At 42.3% G+C, this 26,805-nt stretch overlaps 1 protein-coding gene across 1 annotated transcript in view; it reads left to right on the forward strand.

Moving 5' to 3' along the window:
• reln (reelin) overlaps positions 1-26,805 on the forward strand; it is a 360,462-nt gene that overhangs the window by 289,169 nt on the left and 44,488 nt on the right. Inside the window, exons 48-50 of the mRNA XM_063004091.1 lie at positions 6,972-7,149; positions 8,161-8,354; positions 9,756-10,003. Of these exons, the coding sequence (XP_062860161.1) occupies positions 6,972-7,149; positions 8,161-8,354; positions 9,756-10,003 (620 nt within the window). The remainder of the gene's footprint in view (positions 1-6,971; positions 7,150-8,160; positions 8,355-9,755; positions 10,004-26,805) is intronic.

Genomic DNA, 26,805 nt, shown 5'->3' on the forward strand with positions numbered 1-26,805 from the left:
GGAACAAAGGGGCCTAGGCAAACCCCTGAAAATGATCTCATAGCTTAATCCTCCCTTCACCAAACTTTACAGCTGGCACGATGCAGTCAGGCAGGTAAAATTCTCCTGGCATTTACTAAACCTAGACTTGGCCATCAGACTAACAGATAAAGAATGTCATTTGTCAATCCACAGAACACAGTTCCACTGCTCCAGAGTCCAGTGGCAGCGGGCGTTACACCACTCCATCCACCACATAGCATTGTGCTTGGTATTGTAAAGCTTGCATGCAGCTGCTCAGCCATGAAAACCCATGCCATGAAACTCTCGACACATAAGAGATAAGATAAGAGAGATACGACTTTATTGATACCGTCAGGGAAATTATTTAGTTAGTTTAGTTTATTGTCACTTCCTTCATATACCTTCAGCATATACAGAAGCGAGATATCATTTCTCCACAGATCATACTGCTCAATCAACAAGCATTCACACTGTGTAACAGTCACTCATAAGAAGGGAAACAGTATACAAGAGACATTTAGCACATTTAAAAACATAGTAACAAATCAAAGAGTGGGTATAGGAAAGTGCTGGATAAATCTTTAAAGTGCTGGATCAAAAGCACTGATGGTCAGTATTTTTGCTGTCTTTTTGCGTCTCTGGAATCGCATACTTAAGGCCTCAGCATACTTCCAGCGAAACTAAATTCGCGAGCGTTGCGCAAAGCCGAACGCGCCTTCACAAGCTTACAAGCTGGCATACTTCTAGCGGTTTCGTTTTGCCTGTCGCATCTGCTCCACAGCTGCAGGTGACGCGGTGACATTTATAATGTAGTGACAACCGAAAAACGATGGCTGTGTCCAAAATCGCATAGTTAAATTAGAGGTAGTGTGCACTGCTTGCCGGTACAGAAGTAAGCTCTTTTAGTACGCAAGTGTGCTGTGTTCGCATACACAAAAAATGCTGCCCAAGCAGTAAATTATTCGGATATTTTTCGTGTACTGCTTAATAAATGCTTAATGCTTAAAAATGATTAATAACTGCATACTGTTCAGTATGAAAGTGGTGATTTCGGACGCAGCCCGACGGGGACGTGGTGACGTAATATCACCATAGTCACCATAGTTACAGACTCATTACAAATCCCACTTGCCAAAATTTAGGATATTTATCGTCTTTTTGTTATTTATTTGTCTTTAAATAAATTTATTTTATTTATCTTACTTACACTTGTGAACAGAGGACTCTTTTTCCGCGTCTTTCTTGTTTCTTATTCCGCTTCAATCGCCGACGCAGCTCCAGTTGCATTACGGCAGCTGCTGAATGTAACTAATAAAGTAACTTGTAATCTAACTTAGTTACTTTTAAAATCAAGTAATCCATAAAGTAACTAAGTTACTTTTTAAAGGAGTAATCAGTAATCAGTAATCAGATTACTTTTTCAAGGTAACTATGCCATCACTGATCAAAAGAGCTGTAATATTCCTGGGTGCAGTATTTAGCAGTTGTAAAATGCATATGCATTCTGTTCCATCTCATTCAATCCCTGACGGGAGGAATGGGGGGCAGCTTGTGGAGGGAGTTCATTGCCCTGGTGGCCTGAGGAAAAAAACTGTTGCGTAGTCTGGAGGATCTGGCCCGGATGTTCTACAGCCTCCTACCAGAGGGCAGGAGCACAAAGAGGTGGTGGGACAGGTGAAGAGGGGTCCAGCATGATGTTTGAGGCCTTTCTGACACATTGATCCTTATAAATGTCCTCTAGGGCTGGGAGTGGGGCGCCGATGATCTTCTCTGCGGCCCTAACTACTCTCTGCAGGGTTTTCCTGTCTGCAGCAAAGCAGCTACCATACCCAAAATCTTTGGAAAACAGATAAGAATTGCCCACATTCCCTTTATTTAAGGAACAAACAGAATCACATTCCCATTTGTTCGTGTTATTGCACTTATATTAGGGGCGATAAGTTCCACATGATGAAGGTAGTGACAATGAGTATATAGTGAATAAATATGTGAGTAAGTAAAAAGGGAGAGGTTTTCACAGGATGAATAATGCATTTGCATATGGATATGTAAAAAACGTGAGATTTTTAAAGAACTTTTATGGTACATTATTGTTATAAAGTCTGATCACAGATGGAATTACGAACCTATGGTAGTGCTCCTTCTTAAACAGTGGGTGGAAAAGTCTGGTGCTAAAGGAACTGGTTAAAGCCCCTACAGACTCGTGCAGTGTATGTGAGGTGTTGTCCAGGATAGATGACAGCTTGGCTATTATCCTCCTCTCTCCCATTTCCACCACGGATTCGAGAGAAGTCCAAATGTAACTTTGGACTCTTGACCAACTAGTCTTTTTCTGTCCTTCTCCGAGATTGCATCTTCCCAGCACACCACTGTGTAGATGATGGCAGATGCTACCAAAGTGTCATAAAATGTTCTTAACTGTAGTCTGCACATTGTATTCAATGTTCATTCCCGTCAGATAAACATCCAAAGGTCTGGTGATCTCAAAACAGTCCTTTAATACATCACTAGCCTACACAGACAAAATTCTCATACACCATGTGGTTGGCAACCTCTGTGCTTTCATTCAGTAGATCCTGAGTTTTGTTGTCCCCAGTATGGCATTTAATATATTGAGTGAAAGTAGGGAGAGTAAAAGCATGATTAAACTTAAATGGGTTTGCCGATGCAATGGGATTCCATAAATAAATAAAAATCAGATCTCTAATCTTACCAATTTCACATTCATATTTGCACAGGTTAGCATTGATGGAATGACATGAAAAGAAAAAAAGTTACACAAAAGTAGTTACACAAAAAGGTAAGAACAGAAAAAAGAAAGAGCTGCTGTAACAGGCTGCCACTAGAATAGTGCCAAAAGTGCTGTTAATGCCAGAGAAGGTTTAGAACTCTGCAGTTATTGACTCAGCAAAGCATTGGTGACTTTAAGATACTATGTGCCTCAGCATTTGGTGACCTAGCTCTGTAATTTTACATGGTCTGTGACGAAGTTGAGTTGCTGTGTCCTAAATGCTTCCACTTTTTAGTAATTTCACTCACAGTTGATCATGAAATTTGTAGGAGGAAAGAAACTTCACAAACTCACTTGTTGCAGTGGCATCAGGGATGACAGCCACAAACCAAAAAAGGTGACTAGGATCTTCTTTCTGGCCAACAATTTGGCTGTCAGCCAAATACCTGACCATATTGTTAAAGAGTCAAAAAAATGACATCCCAGATATGTTGGGCCATTTATGGTCCTATGGAGTATTAAACTTGTTGCATGCAGGTTGCAACTTCCTGATCTCTGTGGAATAATTCTTTTTTTTACATATATTTCAAGCCAAAGCTATGCTGTATGTTTTCCCATACTACAACTCCTACCCTTGTCCCTCTCCTTCTAATTGGTGGGCCCCACCTTAAACAGTGAAGTGCCCCCTTGAATTCCACCAGATATGAGGCAGGAGCCAGTACATTATTATACATAAAAGCATTGGCCCAGAAGAATGGTTTGATATGTTCAAAAGAATAATAAAGAATGAATACATAACCATTCCCTGGACTGTTGTTGTAATATGGTATGTTGATACACTGAGTAGCTGATGTGTCAAAGTGTTTTCCCTTTGAGTTTTTGTTGTACTGGTGTTCCCATTCATTTTTATTTTTTCTGTTTGTTAGCCGATCTGTATTCTCAGGTTCCATATCAAATCATACATGTTTAAGGAGTATTTTATATATATTTTTTTCCTTTTCCTTTTTTCAGATTGTATTACCCCCCTGGTTGATCTTTTGGTTTATGTTTTGTTTTTGTTTAGTTTAGCTAATGTCCTTAGGTTCATTTAATATTTTTTTGCGATGAGCTCACTGTCAGGTTTTTTCTCGCCACCCAATTATACACTGTGCATTAGATATAACTGAAACAGTTGAAAGAGATGCTTCAAGTACAGTGGGGCCAAAAAGTATTTAGTCAGCCACTGATTGTGCAAGTTCTCTTACTTAGAAAGATGAGAGAGGTCTGTAATTTTCATCATAGGTACACTTCAACTATGAGAGACAAAATGAGAAATTTTTTTTTTGATTTCTGGCTCTCACAGACCTGTAACTTCTTCTTTAAGAAGCTCTTCTGTCCTCCACTCGTTACCTGTATTAATGGCACCTGTTTGACTTCGTTATCTGTATAAAAGACACTTGTCCACAGCTTCAAACAGTCAGACTCCAAACTCAACCATGGCCAAGACCAAAGAGCTGTCGAAGGACACCAGGAAGAAAATTCTAGACCTGCACCAGGCTGGGAAGAGTGAATCTACAATAGGCAAGCAGGTTGGTGTGAATAAATCAACTGTGGGAGCAATTGTAAGAAAATGGAAGACATACAAGACCATTGATAATCTCCCTCGATCTGGGGCAAGATCTTATCCCGTGGGGTAAAAATGATCATGAGAACGGTGAGCAAAAATCCCAGAACAACACAGAGGGACCTGATGAATGACCTGCAGAGAGCTGGGACCAAAGTAACAAAGGCTACCATCAGTAACACACTACGCGGAGAGGGACTCAAATCCTGCAGTGCCAGGCGTGTCCCCCTGCTTAAGCCAGTACATGTCCAGGCCCGTCTGAAGTTTGCCAGAGAGCATATGGATGATCCAGAAGAGGATTGGGAGAATATCATGTGGTCAGATGAAACCAAAATGGAACTTTTTGGTAAAAACTCAACTCGTCGTGTTTGGAGGAAGAAGAATGCTGAGTTGCATCCCAAGAACACCATACCTACTGTGAAGCATGGGGGTGGAAACATCATGCTTTGGGGCTGTTTTTCTGCAAAGGGGACAGGACGACTGATCCGTGTTAAGGGAAGAATAAACGGGGCCATGTATCGTGAGATTTTAAGCCAAAACCTCCTTCCATCAGTGAGAGCATTGAAGATGGAACGTGGCTGGGTCTTCCAGCATGACAATGATCCCAAACACACCGCTCGGGCAACGAAGGAGTGGCTCCGTAAAAAGCATTTCAAGGTCCTGGAGTGGCCTAGCCTTTAGACCCCAACCCTATAGAAAATTTGTGGAGGGAGTTGAAAGTCCGTGTTGCCCAGCGACAGCCCCAAAACATCACTGCTCTAGAGGAGATCTGCATGGAGGAATGGGCCAAAATACCAGCTACAGTGTGTGCAAACCTGGTGAAGACTTACAGGAAACGTTTGACCTCTGTCATTGCCAACAAAGGTTATGTTACAAAGTATTGAGTTGAACTTTTGTTATTGACCAAATACTTATTTTTCACCATAATTTACAAATAAATCCTTTAAAAATCCTACAATGTGATTTCCTGGATTTTTTTTTCTCATTTTGTCTCTCATAGAAAATTACAGACCTCTCTCATCTTTCTAAGTAGGAGAACTTGCACAATCAGTGGCTGACTAAATACTTTTTGGCCCCACTGTATCTGCCATTAATAACTCTATTTACCAGAAAGCATAATGGAACACAGATGTAACAAATGTAAACAGCAGCCGTCTTGGGTTTCCCAGAATGTGCTGCATAATTCGTGGCAGCCAGTGGGTATGCATCATGCCGCTAGCTAAAATAGTGTAAATATTCTAAGTAAATAATTCAATAAATGCTAATTTAGTGAGCTTAAAATTATGTACAGTAAACTGTGTAGTTCTATGTAACGTTTGGGATAAGTTGTGCAATTTGTTTTGTGTACTTGTTGCACAGACTACCATTTTAATGTATTGTGTTGTGTTGGGGGGTTAAGCCTTATGTTTGGTGTAAGTCAGACTGACTCCACACATTCAATAAATGAGCATAAAAATTATTCCTGCTGCCTTGTGCTTGCCTGCGTTAATGCCACATTGGTGTCAGAAGTTGGATAGATTGATTGATGGAGAGCGACCTGTTGGCAAAATCAACCAACTGCTGGGAGGCCCGATGGCAAAATGGAGAAGCTTGGGAGGTGGAACAGATTGATGACGGCATGCTGCAGGGGCAGGGAACCAAGCGGTATGTCTGCCCAGCCCTGAATGAAGGAGACAGTGTGCCCCACCCAGGGCCGCTGAAGCAAGCCATCCCCCAGCCAGTGCGCCTGGCAACAGATGCACATGAGGCCGCAGGCGGTGCAGAAGCCATTGCGCCTGCCACAATATGACAGCAGCAGAGTGGGGGCGTTCTATGAGGTGTAGCTTCAGTCGCTGCACGGCACTGAGAATGGATGGGAAAGGAGTTTTCAGAAGCGCCGAAACACCATGACTCATGGTTGGTAATTCTTTGTCTGCTGAAGGGGCGGAACACCAGCGGATGCAGGGAGAACCACCGGTGCCATGATCGGCATACTCAAACAGAGTAAACTGTATAGTTCCATGTAACGTTTGGTATGTGTCGTGTTTGTGCATTTGTTGCAGACCACCGTTTTGATGTACTGTGTTGCTTTTGTTGGGCTTAGCCTTATGTTTGGTGTAAGACTCCTGCTCCATCCAGTTTACTAAAAAAGCATAAAAAATTTTTTTGTTGCCTCGTCCTTGCCTGTGTCAATGCCACAATATTATCGTCTAAAAGATAAAGACAGATAAATACAGCTTCTCAGAAATTTTTGATACTAACAGCTGTGTAACTTTTTGAGTAGGGTCTGGCTGCAGAGCTCACTTGTGAGGCTAGCAGCAGTCTGGGACTCATTTGTGGGGATGGACACTCACAGCACTTGAGTGTATTCTGTAACAGACTTGTGCCCTGGTCCTCATGAGTGAATTGTATGATCAGTCCTTTTTTTGGTTTATGTTTCTTCTCAGGATTTTTCGTAAATAATTCAGTTTCTTTCAAAACATGAAATATCCTAGGTGCATACTGTCTGCAATAAAATAAGTTAAAGTGAATGTAAGAAACACTGCATATTTTATTTATTTGCATTTACCATACTGTCCTAACCTTATCTGATTTGGGGTTTCAGTATACATAATTTAAATAAAGCTAATGTTTTATGTTTTTTCCCTTTCCTAGGTGTGACCAGGGGTGGGGGGGTTCTTATTGTGACAAGGCTGTAGTGCCCCTTCTTTCACATCTTAAGGACAGTTTCAGTCGTGCCCCCTCCTTTAGTCACTGGCACATGCTGACTGGGGGAAAACCAAGCACAATATGTGGAGCTGTAGCTTCAGGTGCAGCCTTGCACTTCAGTGGAGTAAGTTATTTGCACCTTTATATATAATATGTATAGTCCTTGGTTTGCTGCTTTTCCTAACCCTTGGATGCCATAGAGTGTAACTAGGGATGCATCGATACCATTTTTTCCCAACCGAGTACGAGTACAAGTACATGTATTTTTGTACTTGCCGATACCGATACCTATTTAGAATACCGTTTTTTTTAAACAAAAACACACGTGAGAAGTGACGAGAAGTTTAATGATACCACGTCCAAAAATCCTGCGTTCTCATTGGCTTGTTCGACATGTCACTCACTGCCAGTCGCACATCTCAGATCAGATATCTGACGTGCAAGACGAGCGCTCGGCGAGCCGGTCGAATCGAGTTGGATAGTTTTGATCGCCGAGCGAACGCCGAGTTGCTCCCGAGCCGGCAAATCTAGCGCCGACCAGTCGCCGAGCGAAAATCAGGGCAAAAATCGTGTAGTGTGAACCAGGCATAACGCAGCAACATGCACTAGGCACACGGTATCGGATGTTTAGTATCGGAGCCTCGTTTGCGAGTACGAGTACGAGTTAATGAGCGCGGTATCGGACCAATACCCGATACCAGTATCGGTACTTATGCATCTCTAAGTGTAACATAATAAAAATGATCATGGGTTCTTGAGTTTTTCAACAACTGTAAAAAGATGGTGCATATTGATATTTAAATGCAATAAATGAAAATTTTGCCTATGAAAAAACTGATTAAATTAAAAAGAAAAAAATCTTAGAAAAATTGGTACAATTATCTGTGATTTGTTTGTTCTTTTAAATTATTTAACTGTCCAATATTGTATTTAACTGACAAATGTATAAAGATCCAATGTTTCACTGACCAACTTAATTGTATTTTTTAAATATAAACAAATTTAAAACTTGATGCCTGCAACACACGGACAGAGGAATGTTTACCATTTTGTTAGATCATTTTCCTATTAATTACACTTTTTTTGCAATTCGTTTTGTCTCTTTTGTTTCTCCTTTTGGTTTTTGTTACGACAGCTCTGCACTCGTCAGCTAGTAACCGTGGATTTGAACTTGACCAGTGCTGAGTTTATACAATTCTACTTCATGTTTGGCTGTATTTCCCCCCCTAAAAACCGAAACCAAGGTGTCTTGCTGGAGTTCAGTCTCAATGGAGGCATCAGCTGGAGTTTGCTGATGGAGATATACTATAGCCAATTTAGCAAGCCAGGGTAAGTCTGTCTAAATCTTGCTATAAATTACATATAAATGTAGTTAGGGATCTTTGTAAACTTTATAATCTTTATAACCAACAAGTTTATATGATTTTTTTCAGTAGTTTCAGTGCCAAAGTCCTGATTGCTGAGTTGGTTTTGATGTTTCTATTTATTTATTGTGACTTTATCTGCATCTAAGAGTATTGCACTTTTTCCTTGTGTACGACTTAAAATGTTAAACATCTGTGTACTTCTTACTGTACAAGAAGTACTGTAGTAAGTTTTTTTCCCCTGCACTTAAGTTACTTGGCTATTAAACCAAAGAGTGAATGGTAATTCCACATGTCCCAAACTGCTTACCTTTGTAATTAGTTGATTACTGTCATCCACTTTGTCTCACAGCAGGAAGCGTAGATCAGCCTGTTGTAGTACAAAACACACTAAAGGTCCTAGGAGCTGAAGCACTAATGAGCCTAATGCGGTGCTGAGTCATTGGACTAATCGATGTGTGTACTCACTTGTGTCTCTAGTGCGCTCTCTATTCTTGGCAATTTTGTTTATGTTGTTACTAAATCACTCACTTCCGCATTTCGCGAAGCCATATTTCATGACTGACTGAATCATCAGTATGTATTGTTTCTTTGAACTCCCAGCATTTTTTTTACATTCTGTCTTTTTAGCTTAGTGTTCGAGAAGAAGCATCATGGCAGTAATTGCATTTCAGTTGGTGGACTGGGTAGCTAGCTAGCTGGTCATGGTTGCAGTTCCACTTGAACTGTCTCTTGTTAGCTGTAGTTTGGGTTGCGAAAGTTGATTCTTTGAGTCCTTTTTTGTAAACCTTGTTTCAGGCTGACATTAAGCAAACAATATAAAGCATTTCTTTGTTGTTGATGCTCTGCAGTCTGGTATCAAATCCAGGTGGTGCCAGCAGATTTTTCTTTCTCTAAGCCTTTGTCATATTTACCTTATAGTCTCCCTGTTTAGTCTGATTCTGTCCAACCCTTGCACTTGGGCCTAGAGTTAACCTGGTGGTGAGCCTCTGCCTGATTTTATTACCGCCCTGAGACAGCGGTGTAATAAATCATATAAAATAATATAAAAGTAACAACATTGATTAAGGTTTTAGGTTTAATCATGTGCAGTTTTGTGTGTTGTTAACTGAGCCATTTTCATATTGCATGCAAGAATGCAAGGACATTTCATGTGTGCAAATTGTTTACTTTCTGTGCAAATTGTTTGTATCTGTGGGTCCTGGATTTTGTAAAGTTGCTTTGAGACAATGTCTATTGTAAAAAGCGCTATATAAATAAAGTTGACTTGACTTGACTTTACTGTGTACTAACTGTGCTTGACTGTGTTTATCACTGTCATTTCATTTGCTACTTTGTGTCAATTAACATTTAAAAACTTTTACAGGTTTATGAATGTGATGTTGCCACCTGTTGCTCGTGCAGTGGGAGTGCAAGTGCGCTGGTGGCAGCCACAGCACGATGGAGCAGACAGTGGGGACTGGGCTTTGGACAATGTGCTTATCTCTGGCTTAGACATGCCTGTTCGGATTGAATCATTTGGTGATTTTGCCCTTCCCAGTCATGAGAGAGCCCCAGCTGATGGTGCACCGACTGTCCACATTAAAACAGTTCACCAAGAGGAGAGCAGCACAGGTGTCACACATGCATGCAAACACATACGCAAATATGCACCAGGAATAAAAGTACGTTATCAGCTGTAGACGTTCAGATGCAGATTGTCATGAGTTCAGTATCAGTGGTCATCAGATTTGAGAAAAAACAGCACCAAGTAGTACATTTTTTTTTTAAATTGTTTAACTGTAATTTAATTTACTTTATAAAGACAGTTTAACTGGCTAGTGTATTTGTGCTCCTAAAAAATACACTACATAGAAAAAGTACTGTGACACCTAGACATCACACCTATAGGAGCTTTTATGACATTTTATTCTAAATCCAAAGTCATTTGTATAGAATTGGTCCCCCTTTGCAGCTATAACAGCTTCCACTCTTCTAGAAAGACTTTCTACAAGATTTTGGAGTCCACGAATTCCATTCATCCAGAAAAGCATTTATGAGGTCAGACTCTGATGTTAGACAAGACGGCACACAATCTCCATTCTAGTTCATCCCAAAGGTGTTTAATGGGGCTGAGGTCAGGGCTGTCTGTGGGCTAGTCAAGTTCTTCTACACCAAACTCACCCAACCATGCCTTTATGAACCTTGCTTTGTACACTGGGGCACAGTCATGCTGAAACAGAAAAAATGGGCTTTCCTAAACGGGTCCCACAAAAGTTGGATGAATACATTTGGCAAAAATGTCTTGGTATGCAAAAGCATTAAGATTTCACCTCACTAGACCTAAGGGGCCTAGGCCAACCCCTATATATATATATATATATATATATATATATATATACAGTGTATCACAAAAGTGAGTACACCCCTCACATTTCTGCAGATATTTAAGTATATCTTTTCATGGGACAACACTGACAAAATGACACTTTGACACAATGAAAAGTAGTCTGTGTGCAGCTTATATAACAGTGTAAATTTATTCTTCCCTCAAAATAACTCAATATACAGCCATTAATGTCTAAACCACCGGCAACAAAAGTGAGTACACCCCTTAGTGAAAGTTCCTGAAGTGTCAATATTTTGTGTGGCCACCATTATTTCCCAGAACTGCCTTAACTCTCCTGGGCATGGAGTTTACCAGAGCTTCACAGGTTGCCACTGGAATGCTTTTCCACTCCTCCATGACGACATCACGGAGCTGGCGGATATTCGAGACTTTGCGCTCCTCCACCTTCCGCTTGAGGATGCCCCAAAGATGTTCTATTGGGTTTAGGTCTGGAGACATGCTTGGCCAGTCCATCACCTTTACCCTCAGCCTCTTCAATAAAGCAGTGGTCGTCTTAGAGGTGTGTTTGGGGTCATTATCATGCTGGAACACTGCCCTGCGACCCAGTTTCCGGAGGGAGGGGATCATGCTCTGCTTCAGTATTTCACAGTACATATTGGAGTTCATGTGTCCCTCAATGAAATGTAACTCCCCAACACCTGCTGCACTCATGCAGCCCCAGACCATGGCATTCCCACCACCATGCTTGACTGTAGGCATGACACACTTATCTTTGTACTCCTCACCTGATTGCCGCCACACATGCTTGAGACCATCTGAACCAAACAAATTAATCTTGGTCTCATCAGACCATAGGACATGGTTCCAGTAATCCATGTCCTTTGTTGACATGTCTTCAGCAAACTGTTTGCGGGCTTTCTTGTGTAGAGACTTCAGAAGAGGCTTCCTTCTGGGGTGACAGCCATGCAGACCAATTTGATGTAGTGTGCGGCGTATGGTCTGAGCACTGACAGGCTGACCCCCCACCTTTTCAATCTCTGCAGCAATGCTGACAGCACTCCTGCGCCTATCTTTCAAAGACAGCAGTTGGATGTGACGCTGAGCACGTGCACTCAGCTTCTTTGGACGACCAACGCGAGGTCTGTTCTGAGTGGACCCTGCTCTTTTAAAACGCTGGATGATCTTGGCCACTGTGCTGCAGCTCAGTTTTAGGGTGTTGGCAATCTTCTTGTAGCCTTGGCCATCTTCATGTAGCGCAACAATTCGTCTTTTAAGATCCTCAGAGAGTTCTTTGCCATGAGGTGCCATGTTGGAACTTTCAGTGACCAGTATGAGAGAGTGTGAGAGCTGTACTACTAAATTGAACACACCTGCTCCCTATGCACACCTGAGACCTAGTAACACTAACAAATCACATGACATTTTGGAGGGAAAATGACAAGCAGTGCTCAATTTGGACATTTAGGGGTGTAGTCTCTTAGGGGTGTACTCACTTTTGTTGCCGGTGGTTTAGACATTAATGGCTGTATATTGAGTTATTTTGAGGGAAGAATAAATTTACACTGTTATATAAGCTGCACACAGACTACTTTTCATTGTGTCAAAGTGTCATTTTGTCAGTGTTGTCCCATGAAAAGATATACTTAAATATCTGCAGAAATGTGAGGGGTGTACTCACTTTTGTGATACACTGTATATATATATATACGTATATACAGTGTATCACAAAAGTGAGTACACCCCTCACATTTCTGCAAATATTTCATTATATCTTTTCATGGGACAACACTATAGACATGAAACTTGGATATAACTTAGAGTAGTCAGTGTACAGCTTGTATAGCAGTGTAGATTTACTGTCTTCTGAAAATAACTCAACACACAGCCATTAATGTCTAAATAGCTGGCAACATAAGTGAGTACACCCCACAGTGAACATGTCCAAATTGTGCCCAAATGTGTCGTTGTCCCTCCCTGGTGTCATGTGTCAAGGTCCCAGGTGTAAATGGGGAGCAGGGCTGTTAAATTTGGTGTTTTGGGTACAATTCTCTCATACTGGCCACTGGATATTCAACATGGCACCTCGTGGCAAAGAACTCTCTGAGGATGTGAGAAATAGAATTGTTGCTTTCCACAAAGATGGCCTGGGCTATAAGAAGATTGCTAACACCCTGAAACTGAGCTACAGCATGGTGGCCAAGGTCATACAGCGGTTTTCCAGGACAGGTTCCACTCGGAACAGGCTTCGCCAGGGTCGACCAAAGAAGTTGAGTCCACGTGTTCGGCATCATATCCAGAGGTTGGCTTTAAAAAATAGACACATGAGTGCTGCCAGCATTGCTGCAGAGGTTGAAGACGTGGGAGGTCAGCCTGTCAGTGCTCAGACCATACGCCGCACACTGCATCAACTCGGTCTGCATGGTCGTCATCCCAGAAGGAAGCTGACGCACAAGAAAGCCCGCAAACAGTTTGCTGAAGACAAGCAGTCCAAGAACATGGATTACTGGAATGCCCTGTGGTCTGACGAGACCAAGATAAACTTGTTTGGCTCAGATGGTGTCCAACATGTGTGGCGGCGCCCTGGTGAGAAGTACCAAGACAACTGTATCTTGCCTACAGTCAAGCATGGTGGTGGTAGCATCATGGTCTTGGGCTGCATGAGTGTTGCTGGCACTGGGGAGCTGCAGTTCATTGAGGGAAACATGAATTCCAACATGTACTGTGACATTCTGAAACAGAGCATGATCCCCTCCCTTCGAAAACTGGGCCTCATGGCAGTTTTCCAACAGGATAATGACCCCAAACACAACCTCCAAGATGACAACTGCCTTGCTGAGGAAGCTGAAGGTAAAGGTGATGGACTAAACCCAATTGAGCACCTGTGGCGCATCCTCAAGTGGAAGGTGGAGGAGTTCAAGGTGTCTAACATCCACCAGCTCTGTGATGTCATCATGGAGGAGTGGAAGAGGATTCCAGTAGCAACCTGTGCAGCTCTGGTGAATTCCATGCCCAGGAGGGTTAAGGCAGTGCTGGATAATAATGGTGGTCACACAAAATATTGACACTTTGGGCACAATTTGGACATGTTCACTGTGGGGTGTACTCACTTATGTTGCCAGCCATTTAGACATTAATGGCTGTGTGTTGAGTTATTTTCAGAAGACAGTAAATCTACACTGCTATACAAGCTGTACACTGACTACTCTAAGTTATATCCAAGTTTTATTTCTATAGTGTTGTCCCATGAAAAGATATAATAAAATATTTGCAGAAATGTGAGGGGTGTACTCACTTTTGTGATACACTGTATGTATATATATATATATATATATATATATATATATATATATATATATATATATTTATATATATATAATATTTAAATATATATATATATATATATTTATATATATATATTAGGGCTGTCGAAGTTAACGCGATAATAACGCATTAACGCAATCTCAATTTAACGCGATTTTAAAAAATAGTGCCGTTAACGCAAATTCTAGTTCATGTTGAGACTTGACTGGTAGAACCAACGTTTTAATGTCGGACTTGCCACCGTTGTTCATTTGCGGTTTGTTAAAATTATATAACTGAGCGTCGTAGGGATGCACTTGCATAATAAATAAATAAATACACGGTATATTCACAAGTTGTCGGGAGCAAAACACTTCATTAACTTAATCTGTTACGGCACTGAATACCGGAGTCAAGCACGCTAGTCCATGAACTATGGAAGCCCCAAAAGGGTCAAAACACACTCACTTCGTGTAGAAACGTCCACTTTTCACATTTCACTTAAAAAACCTTGTTTTCTATAACATTTACACAGATTTTATTTAATGCGATTAATCGCGATTAACTATATGAAATTCTGAGATTAATCGCGATTAAAATTTGTAATCGTTTGACAGCCCTAATATATATATATATATATATATATATATAAATATATATATATATATATATATATCAGTCGCGATTTCTCTAAGACTGCAAGGGAAGCTCAGCTTTCCCTAAAATGTCAAAAATTAAATGGTCAAATATGTACAGTTGTGTTAATATTTCATTGACTACAAATGCGTTAGAACACGTTCATCTTGAAGACGAGTTTGTTCAGAATCAGCTACTTATCACAAATCGACTTGATTTTGTTAACTTAACTCATACATTCCCGGAGCGTCAATGCATTTACCCGCAGACGCTGAGCGTCTCTTTGCTTCTATGGGGCTACATGGGCGGGACTTCGAAACTCGCCGGTCATTGGATAAATGCCACGATTTTGTCCCGCCCCGGACGCTGAACGTCTCTGGGGGTGAATGGGGCTCTGGGCGGGTCTGGACGCTGAGCTTCTGCAAGATGATTGGAGGATCAGTCGAAAGGCTGAATCCCGTTTTGATTGACAGCTGTCGCTGGGAGCTTCAGTACCATCGCGGATTTTGCGAGTGAAGTCGGAAGACAAACTGCCACCCATTTCATGCCATTTTCTTGAAAACTAACAAAGGGGAGAATTTATACATTTATATATAAATAAATTGAAAAATTTTATGATGTAAGCCGACAATGAGCTTCCCCTCTTTGAAAGACCAGCAGCCGCCACTGATATTTATATATATATATATATATATATACAGTGGGGGAAATAAGTATTTGATTCCCTGCTGATTTTGTAAGTTTACCCCATTACAAAGACTTGAACAGTCTATAATTTTTATGGAAGGTTTATTTTAACAGAGAGAGACAGAATATCAACAAAAAATCCAGAAAAAAAACATTAAATAAAAGTTATAAATTAATTTGTATTTAATTAATGGAAATAAGTATTTGATCCCCTACCAACCAGCAAGAATTCTGACCCCCACAGACCGGTTATGTGCCCATGAGGCACACAAATTAGTCCTGTCCCTGTATAAAAGACTCCTGTCACAGAATCAGTTTCTTCCGTTCAAATCTCTCGACCACCATGGGCAAGACCAAAGAGCTATCAAAGGACGTCAGGGACAAGATTGTAGACCTGCACAAGGCTGGAATGGGCTACAAAGACCATCAGCAAGAAGCTTGGTGAGAAAGAGACCACTGTTGGTGCGATAATTCGAAAATGGAAGAAATACAAGATCACACTCAATCACCCTCACTCTGGAGCGCCATGCAAGATCTCACCTGGTGGGGTAAGAAAGGTGAGGTCAGCCCAGAATTACACGGGAGGAGCTTGTCAATGATCTCAAGGGAGCTGGGAGCAGAGAAATGCTGGATATGACCCCAAGAACACCATCCCCACTGGACATTTCTCTGCCTCCAAACACGGCGAGTGGAGTTGATGCCAAAGAGCTCAATTTTGGTCTCATCTGACCATATCACATTCTCCCAAGCTTTCTCTGAATCATTCAGGTGTTCATTGGCAAACTTCAGACGGGCCTGTACATGAGCCTTCTTGAGCAAAGGGACTTTGCGGGCACTGCAGGATCTCAATCCATTACGGCGAAGTGTGTTACTAATGGTTTTCTTGGTGACTGTGCTCCCAGCTCCCTTGAGATCATTGACAAGCTCCTCCCGTGTAATTCTGGGCTGACCTCACCTTTCTCAGAATCATTCTTACCCCACCAGGTGAGATCTTGCATGGAGCTCCAGAGTGAGGGTGATTGAGTGTGATCTTGTATTTCTTCCATTTTCGAATTATCGCACCAACAGTGGTCTCTTTCTCACCAAGCTTCTTGCTGATGGTCTTGTAGCCCATTCCAGCCTTGTGCAGGTCTACAATCTTGTCCCTGACGTCCTTTGATAGCTCTTTGGTCTTGCCCATGGTGGTCGAGAGATTTGAACGGAAGAAACTGATTCTGTGACAGGAGTCTTTTATACAGGGACAGGACTAATTTGTGTGCCTCATGGGCACATAACCGGTCTGTGGGGGTCAGAATTCTTGCTGGTTGGTAGGGGATCAAATACTTATTTCCCTTAATTAAATACAAATTAATTTATAACTTTTATTTAATGTTTTTTTTCTGGATTTTTTTGTTGATATTCTGTCTCTCTGTTAAAATAAACCTTCCATAAAAATTATAGAATGTTCAAGTCTTTGTAAGGGGGTAAACTTACAAAATCAGCAGGGGATCAAATACTTATTTCCCCCACTGTATACTGGTCCAGTCCTTTTTGTCTTTAACCCAGGCGAGACACTTCTGAAGCTGTCTCTTGTTCAAGAGTGGCTTGACACAAGGAATGCGACAGCTGAAACCCATGTCCTGCATACGTCTGTGCGTGGTGGTTCTTGAAGCACTGACTCCAGCTGCAGTCCACTCTTTGTGAATCTCCCCCACATTTTTGAATGGGTTTTGTTTCACAATCCTCTCCAGGGTGCGGTTATCCCTATTGCTTGTACACTTTTTTCTACCACATCTTTTCCTTCCCTTTGCCTCTCTATTAATGTGCTTGGACACAGAGCTCTGTGAACAGCCAGCCTCTTTAGCAATGAACTTTTGTGTCTTGCCCTCCTTGTGCAAGGTGTCAATGGTCATCTTTTGGACAACTGTCAAGTCAGCAGTCTGCCCCATGATTGTGTAGTCTACAGAACTAGACCGAGAGACCATTTAAAGGCCTTTGCAGGTGTTTTGAGTTAATTAGCTGATTAGAGTGTGGCACCAAGTGTCTTCAATATTGTACCTTGTCACAATATTCAAATTTTCTGAGATACTGAATTTGGGGTTTTAATTAGTTGTCAGTAATAATCATCAACATTAAAAGAAATAAACATTTGAAATATATCAGTCTGTGTGTAATGAATGAATATAATATACAAGTTTCACTTTTTGAATGGAATTACTGAAATAAATCAACTTTTTCATGATATTCTAATTTTATGACCAGCACCAGTATATATATATATACAGTATATATATCAGTGGCGGCTGCTGGTCTTTCAAAGAGGGGAAGCTCATTGTCGGCTTACATCATAAAATTTGTCAATTTATTTATACATAAATTCTGCCCTCCGTTCCTTTTCAAGAAAATAGCCTGTGATCCTATCGTACCAAGTAGGCTTGGTCAGGGACTTGACCAGTGTCCTGAAACAAATACTATGAGTGTGTTTTATTTACACAATGAACAATGGAAATGGTCAAGTAATTTCACCAAGCAAATACCAAGAAATGGGTTGCAGTTTGTCTTTCGACTTCACTCACAAAATCCGTGATGGGACTGAAGCTCCCAGTGATTAAGTGACGTGTAGAACTCAAAATAGTCAATCAAAATGGGATTCAGCCTTTTGACTGATCATCCAATCATCTTGCAGAAGCTCCGCGTCCAGACCTGCCCACAGCTCCATTCACCCCCAGAGACGCTTAGCGTCCGGGGGCGGGACAAAATCGTGGCAAAATGACCGGCGAGTTTTGAAGCAATGAAAAACATTTTCCATGCAGTCCCATTGAAGTGAATAGACACTCAGCTTTTATGGGCAAATGCATTGACGCTACAGGAGTTAACAAAAGTCAGTCGATTTGTGATAAGAAACTGATTCTGAACGAACTCGTCTTCGAGATGAATGTGTTCTAACGCATTTGTAGTCAATTAAATGTTAACACAACTACAGTAATCCCTCCTCGATCGCGGGGGTTGCGTTCCAGAACCCCCCGTGAAAGGTGAAAATCTGCGAAGTAAAAACCATGTGTTTATATGGTTATTTTTATATATTTTAAGCCCTTATAAACCCTCCCACACTCTTATAAACATTTTCCGCACAGTTATACAGCATAAAGCGGAATCCAATGCTTCGCTGAGCCAATCAGCACCCAGGATACTTAACGGCGTGCTCTGATTGGGTAGTTTCTCAGCCACCCGCCAATAGCGTCCCGTGCATAAAATCAACTGGGCAAACCAGCTAAGGAAACATATATCAGAAATAAAAAGACTCCTTGGGTGTGTTAGAAAACCTAGGGAGCTGTCTTACTGTCTACATAGGAAGCTGCCTCAGTAGAGAGGATTCTAGTAAGTCAATGACTTATAAGGCAGGTTATTCGAACGCGCTACTTAGACAGCAATTCCATCGGGTTTCGCGTTTAGCATTTAGCATCTTGCCATTAAAACCAATGGATTGAAGTAGCACAGCACGCTAACATGTCAATATAGCCTCCCTTCATGTACCGATTACGGTACAAGTTTATACAAGTTAAAAATCAGTAATATTTTATTTACGTTTGAAAATAACTCGTTATTTTAAATAACATTTGTTTGTCCGCACCGTCAGCCATGTTTATTTTTCTGTGAGAGAAGAGCACCCGACCCGCAATGAATTCTGGGATTGCTTTGATCACTAAGGATGCTCGGATGCTCACTCGTTCTTGAGTCAAAATAACATTGAAATATTAAGATACCTTAGTAGTGAGGATATTAAGGCATCTAGGATTTCGAACAGCCTCCTTCTCGGGAGCGTGCACAGGATGACGTAAAATGCGTCTATGTAGAGAGCTCCCTAGTTTTCGAACACACCCCTTGTCCGCAGAAATCCGCGAACCAGCGAAAAATTCGCGATTTATATTTAGACATGCTTGCATATAAAATCCGCGATAGAGTGAAGCCGCGAAAGTCGAAGCGCGATATAGCGAGGGATTACTGTATACATATTTGACCATTTAATTTTTGACATTTTAGGGGAAGCTGAGCTTCCCTTGCAGTCTTAGAGAAATCGCCACTGATATATATATACTGCCTGGCCAAAAAAAAAGTCTCACACTCTAATATTTCGTTGGACCGCCTTTAGCTTTGATTACGGCACGCATTCGCTGTGGCATCATTTCCACAAGCTTCTGCAATGTCACAACATTTATTTCTGTCCAGAGTTGCATTAATTTTTCCCCAAGATCTTGTATTGATGATGGGAGATTTGGACGACTGCGCAAAGTCTTCTCCAGCACATCCCAAAGATTCTCAATGGGGTTCAGGTCTGGACACTGTGGTGGCTAATCCATGTGTGAAAATGATGTCTCATGCTCCCTGAACCACTTTCACAATTTGAGCCCGATGAATCCTGGCATTGTCATCTTGGAATATGCCCGTGCCATCAGGGAAAAAAAAATCCATTGATGGAATAACCTGGTTGTTCAGTATATTCAGGTAGTCAGCTGACCTCATTTTTTGTGCACATAACATTGCTGAACCTAGACCTGACCAACTGCAGCAACCCCAGATCATAGCACTGCCCCCACAGGCTTGTACGTTAGGCACTAGGCATGATGGGTGCATCACTTCAGCCGCCTCTCTTCTTACCCTGATGCACCCATCACTCTGGAAAAGGGTAAATCTGGACTCATCAGACCACATGACCTTCCATTGCTCTAGAGTCCAATCTTTATGCTCCCTAGCAAATTGAAGCCGTTTTTGCTGGTTAGCCTCACTGACAAGTGGTTTTCTTAAGGCTACACAGCTGTTTAGTCCCAATCCCTTGAGTTCCCTTTGCATTGTGTGTGTGGAAATGCTCTTACTTTCACTATTAAACATATCCCTGAGTTCTAATGTAGTTTTTCTACGATTTGATTTCACCAAACGTTTAAGTGATCGCCGATCACAATCATTCAAGATTTTTTTCTGACCACATTCTTTCCTTGAAGATGTTTCCCCACTGTCCTTCCACTTTTTAATAATGCGTTGGACAGTTCTTAACCTGATTTTAGTAGTAATTTCAGCAATCTCCTTAGATGTTTTCTCTGCTTGATGCATGCCAATAATTTGACCCTTCTGAAACAGATTAACATCTTTTCCACGACCACAGTATGTGTCTTTCAACATGGTTGTTTAACAAATGAGAAGCTACTCACTGCATCAGTTATATAAAGCATGGGTTTTCAACCTGTGGCAACCTGTGGGGCGAGTACTTGTCTGGGGGGGCGCGAGTGCCTGACCAGGGGGCGTGGCATTACGAGATTTTTTTTTACTTCTAAAACTAAAGCAATTCATTTTTCACCCACATATTTGATTAGTCTCACTGACCACGCACACACACGTTTAATGTTATTCAGTTTAGTTTGAAAAAAACCTTTAAAATAGGGCCAACAGTGAAGATAAACTGGTGCCAAAAGCAACGACAGCTGTTGTAAGACGTGTGTGTGTCTTTAAGAGAGACGCTCTGTTCAAAGTATCGATATAAGTGACTCAGGAGTCGATTCATTTTAAGCGCAGCGTAAGTTTCTTTTCTCAGACATCTCTCTGTTTTTACTGTTATTAATGAATGTTGCGGTTGTAAATAAACACCAGCTACTACAGAACATCCTATGCGACTCACTTTTCTTAAAAAGCTCAGGTTTAATTAAACTGGCTGTTACCACAGAGCGATAACCGAGTCAGACTCATTCTGCCTGCGGAGCTAAAAGTTTTCTGTCAGTCAGAGCAGATGATGCTGAACTAACGAACTTAGTAACTGATGAACTTTTGTCTCTGCTCGGCTCTGTGAAGTAACGTTTTCTGCTCTCATCTACATCAAAAGCAAGAACCGCTTACGATCGAGTGAACCACGAATTTATATAATGTGCTCATAGAATCGGCTCAGATCGGACTGTATTATCTTTCTGAAGTAATATTTTCAATCAGCAAAATTGCATCGTATGTATGATGTGCACAACATTAATTATGTAATTTTAGGTTGTCAGGAGCTTTCTCAATGATTTCTGTGCGGTGGTTGACGAAGGTGGGGGCGGTAGGCGCAAGTTCGATGGGGGGTGCAAGATCGCGGTTTGCACACGAAGGGGGGCACATGTCCAAACAGGTTGAAAACTTCTAATATACAGTGCCATCAAAAAGTATTCACACCCCTTCACTTTTTCCACATTTTGTTACGTTACAAACATATTTGAAAACCGATTTGAGTATAGTTTTCTTTTAAAAAATCTACACGAAATAGCCCCTAATGACAAAGTGAAAACATGTTTTCAGACATTTTTGTAAATGTATTAAAAATGTTAACATTTAAACATAATAGGTACATAAGTATTCACACCCATGGCTTAATATTTTGTTGAAGCCCTCTTGGGTATGTCTGTACAAGCTTGGCACACCTGTTTTGGGGCATTTTCTCCCATTCATCTCTGCAGATCCTCTCAAGCTCAGTCAGGTTGGATGGGCAGCGTCTGTAGACAGCCATTTTTAGGTCTTTCCAGAGATGTTCAATTGGATTCAAGTCCGGGCTCTGGCTGGGCCACTCAAGGACATTCACAGACTGCTCCTGAAACCACTCATCTTGGCTGTGTGCTTTGGGTCATTGTCGTGTTGGAAGATGAATTGTCGCCCTAGTCTGAGTTCCAGAGAACTCTGGAGCAGGTTTTCTTGAAGAATCTCTCTATATTTGGCTGCTGTCATCTTACCTTCTATGCGGACTAGTCGCCCAGTTGCTGCCGCAGAAAAACATCCCCACAGCATGATGCTGCCACCACCATGCTTGACAGTAGGAATGGTGTTAGCCAGGCGATGAGCAGTGCCTGTTTTTCTCCAGACATGACGCTTGTAGTTCAGGCCAAAAAGTTCTATTTTGGTTTTATCAGACCAGAGAATTTTGATTCCTCTGGTCTGAGAATCCTTAAGGTGCTTTTTGGCAAACTCCAAGCGGGCTGCCATGTGCCTTTTAGTGAGGAGTGGCTTCCATCTGGCCACTCTACCATAAAGGCCTGATTGGTGGAGTGTGTTAGCAATGGTTGACCTACTGGATGGTTGTCCTATCTCTACAAGGGAACACTGGAGCTCTGCCTTAGTGACCATTGGGTTCTTGCTCACCTCTCTGACCAAGGCCCTTCTTCCCCGATTACTCAGTTTGGTCGGGCGGCCAGATCTAGGGAGGGTTCTGGTGGTTCCAAACTTCTTCCATTTCCGAATAATGAAGACCACAGTGCTTTTCTGGACCTTCAATGCTGCCGAAATTTTTCTGTATCCTTCCCCAGATTTGTGCCTTGACACAATCCGGTCTCGGAGGTCTAAAGACAATTCCTTTGACTTCATTGCTTGGTTTCTGCTCTGATATGCACTGTCAACTGTGAGACCTTTTATAGATGTGTGTGCCATTCCAAATTATGTTCAATCAACTGAATTTACCACAGGTGGTCTCCAATCAAGTTGTACAAGCATCTCAAGGATGATCAGTGTAAACTGGATGCACCTGAGCTCAATTTTGAGCATCATAGCAAAGGGTGTGAATACTTATGTACCTATTATGTCTAAATGTTTACATTTTTAAAAGATTTACAAAAATGTCTGAAAACATGTTTTCACTTTGTCATTATGGGCTATTTCGTGTAGATTTTTTAAAAGAAAACTATACTCAAATCAGATTTCAAATATATCTGTAACGTAACAAAGTGTGGAAAAAGTGAAGGGGTGTGAATACTTTCTGATGGCACTGTATATACAGGTGTGTCTCAATAAATTAGAATATCATCGAAAAGTTAATTTATTTCAGTAATTTAATTCAAAAAGTAAAACTCATATATTATATAGCTTCAATACACATAGAGTGATATTTCAAGCGTTGATTTCTTTAAATTTTGATGATTATGGCTTACAGCTAATGAAAACCCAAAAATCAGTATCTCAAAAAATTTGAATATTGTGAAAAAGTTCAATATTGTAGACTCATGGTCACTCTCTAATCAGCTAATCAACACAAAACACCATTTAAAGGTTTCCTAAGCTTCTAAATGGTCTCTCAGTCTGGTTCAGTAGGCTACACAATCATTGACACCCTCCTCAAGGAGGGTAAGCCACAAAAGGTCATTGCTAAAGAAGCTGGCTGTTCACAGAGTGCTGTATCCAAGCATATTAATGGAAAGTTCAGTGGAAGGAAAAAGTGTGGTAGAAAAAGGTGCAGAAGCAGCAGGGATAACCACAGGCTTGAAAGGAGTGTCAAGAAAAAGCCATTTAAGAATTTGGTGGAGATTCACAAGGAGTGGACTGTGGCTGGGGTCAGTGCTTCAAGAGCCACCACACACAGACAAATCCAAGGCTACAGTTGTCACATTCCTTGTGTCAAGCCACTCATGACCCAGAGACAAGGTCAGAAGCATCTTACCTGGCCTAGGAGAAAAAGGATTGGACTGTTGCTCAGTGGTCCAAAGTCCTGTTTTCAGATGAAAGTAAATTTTGCATTTTAGGTCCCAGAGTCTGGAGGAATTGTGGAGAGGCACATAATCCAAGTTGCTTGAGGTCCAGTGGAAAGTTTTCACAGTCAGTGATGGTTTGGGGAGCCATGTCATTCACTGTGTTATATCAAGGCCAAAGTCAGTGCAGCCATCAACCAGGACCTCTGCTGACAAGCTTTATGGAGATGCTGATTTCATTTTCCAGCAGGACTTGGCACCTGCCCACACTGCCAAAAGTACCAATACCTGGTTTAAAAACCACAATATCACTGTGCTTGATTGGCCAGCAGACTCACCTGACCTAAACCCCATATAGAATCTATGGCGTATTTGTAAGGGGTGGTCTTGGGTCTAGGCAGACTCCAGCCGCTAGGGGTCAACAGCGAGCCGGCAATCAGGCCTAATGCCCAGCACCTGTGTACAGGTCTATAAAGAGACAGAGAAACAGCCAGAACTTGCTGGTTCTTTGTCTCATGCGAGCAAACACACGCAGCCGGTAATCTTGGTAGAGGATTGAAAGTTTTCACCCTCACCCCATTTCTCTTTGGTCTCAAGTTGTTTTCTCTCTCTCTCTCTAGTAAAAGAAAAGAAAAGAAAGAAAGAAAAGAAAAGAAAGAAAATCAAAGAAAGAAAAAGAAAAAAGAAAAGATATATAGTATATACATATATATATATATATATATATTTATTATTTAGTGAATATTAAAATATTAGTTCAGTCATTCTCTCTGTTAATTTATTATTATACGTAGTTCTATATTTTCTGTTGGGAAGGCCTTTTGTTTTATTTACCCCTTTTTCTCATAACTCATGAGGTGGCCATTGTTCCCCTGGCAGTCCTTTGTTCTTCATTTTTCCCCGCTCAAACTTTTCCCCAAAACAGGTGGTGTTTGTATTTTCTTTTGCACCTGTTCAAGCACATTAGTTTTGAACCCACCTGAGTTGACACGCTTTATAAAGAACCTGGTTAACTGAGTGGTAGAGCACTTGATCAGTGTTCTGACGACCTGGGTTCAAATCCCACTAGGAGAGTTTTTTGTTTGTTAGTTAAATTACCTAATTCACAGATTACTAAGCACTTGGGTCCAATTCCCAATTGATCTGGTAGCTCATCTAGTAAAGACACCTGCGTGGTACGCAGGGGTTTGGTGTTCAGATCCACCACGGGGTGAGCGCCATTACAGAAAGAACCAGCCATATTATGGACCCAGCTCAGCAGTCTGATCTGGATCAGGTAAAGGCTGCCTTAGGCAACCAGGGAGCAGCCATTGGGAGACATGAACAGGCACTGCAACAAATCCTTGTGCAATTGCAGGGTCTTACTGAGGCCATTGCCCAGGCTACCTCAGCTTCGCCTGCGATGCCTGGACCCTCCCAGGCTGAGGGACAGGGGACAGCATTGGTAGCTGCTGCAGCTCCTGCCCCTCGACCAGAACCACACTTGCCCGCCCCAGAACGCTATACAGGTGAACAAGGTGCTTGCCGGGGTTTTCTCCTGCAGTGCTCGTTAGCATTCGAGCAGCAACCATCCCAATTCCCCACCGAACGGACCAAGGTTGCGTATATTGTGTCGCTTCTCTCGGGACGGGCCCTTGTTTGGGCTATGCCGGTGTGGGAATCCCAGCCAGAGGTGTGTGCCTCTGCAGTCAAGTTCATGGCAGCCCTGCGCCAGACCTTTGACAACCCGGTCTGTGGAGGAGAGACTGGGGCCCAGCTCCTTAACCTCAGGCAGGGCAGGAGATCGGTTGCAGATTATGCTATTGAGTTCCGTACGCTCGCCGCAGAAAGCGGGTGGAACTCAGTGGCACTACAAGCAGCCTTCCAGCAAGGCCTCTGTGAGGATCTGAGAGATGAGCTTGCTCTCCGCGACCCCCCTACTACACTGGAGGAATTAATTGAACTGGCCCTAAGAGTTGACAACCGGGAACGACGCCAGCACAAAGAGTCCGGTGGTTCCCGCAAGGTGTCACCCTCAGTTCCCCACACAACCCAACAGGGTTTTACTGATACAGGTGTTCAGCCTATGCAATTAGGCCACACACGCCTATCACGCCAGGAACGTGAGTCACGTATTCAAGAAGGCATGTGCTTGTACTCTGGACAGTCGGGGCACCTGCGTTCAGCTTGCCCGGAACTCCAGGGAAACGACCGGGTCTATCAGGGCAGGGGAGGCCCCCGATACAGTCCTCACGACCTCCCCGTACATCTGGAGTGTTCCTCCACACCACCCTCTTGTGGGGGACCTCAGAAAAACATTTAGGAGCCTTTGTAGATTCTGGGGCTGCTGGGAATTTTGTGGACCTTGCAATAGCCAAAGAATTAGGTCTACCCTTGATTGAATTAGAAGAGCCCATGCCAATCTCTGCTATTGATGGACAATCCCTTGAACCAGGGGTAGTCACACTACAGACAAGGCCTATAACGTTGCTGATTGGACAGCATTCAGAGCTGATCACCTTTTATGTGATCAGGGCTCCAGACCTACAATTGGTCTTAGGGTTCCCTTGGCTGCAGCGCCACAATCCCCATTTGGACTGGCTCTCCCGGTCTGTGATCTCTTGGGGGCCCATGTGCCAGTCTTCCTGCTTGCGAGTGCCCCAGCTCTGGGGTAAGCATGCTAACTCTGGGCTGGCAGAAGGACCAGACCCTTCTCTCATTCCTAAGGAATACAGAGACCTTTTCAAGGTCTTTAGTAAAGAAAAGGCCCAGATCCTGCCACCCCATCGGTCCTTTGATATGGCTATAGAACTCCTTCCAGGTACTAGCCCCCCCAGAGGTCGGCTCTTCTCTCTGTCGGGCCCAGAACGAAGAGCTATGGAGGAATATATCCAGGAGGCCCTGGCCTTAGGATTTATACGACCATCCTCATCCCCAGCAGGGGCAGGTTTCTTCTTTGTTGGGAAGAAGGATGGGGGCCTTCGACCCTGCATTGACTACCGGGGTTTGAATAAAATCACGGTCAAGGACCGGTATCCTCT

Source organism: Trichomycterus rosablanca, chromosome 11 (assembly GCF_030014385.1).
Source record: "Trichomycterus rosablanca isolate fTriRos1 chromosome 11, fTriRos1.hap1, whole genome shotgun sequence".
In the NCBI taxonomy this organism is placed as follows: Eukaryota; Metazoa; Chordata; class Actinopteri; order Siluriformes; family Trichomycteridae; genus Trichomycterus; species Trichomycterus rosablanca.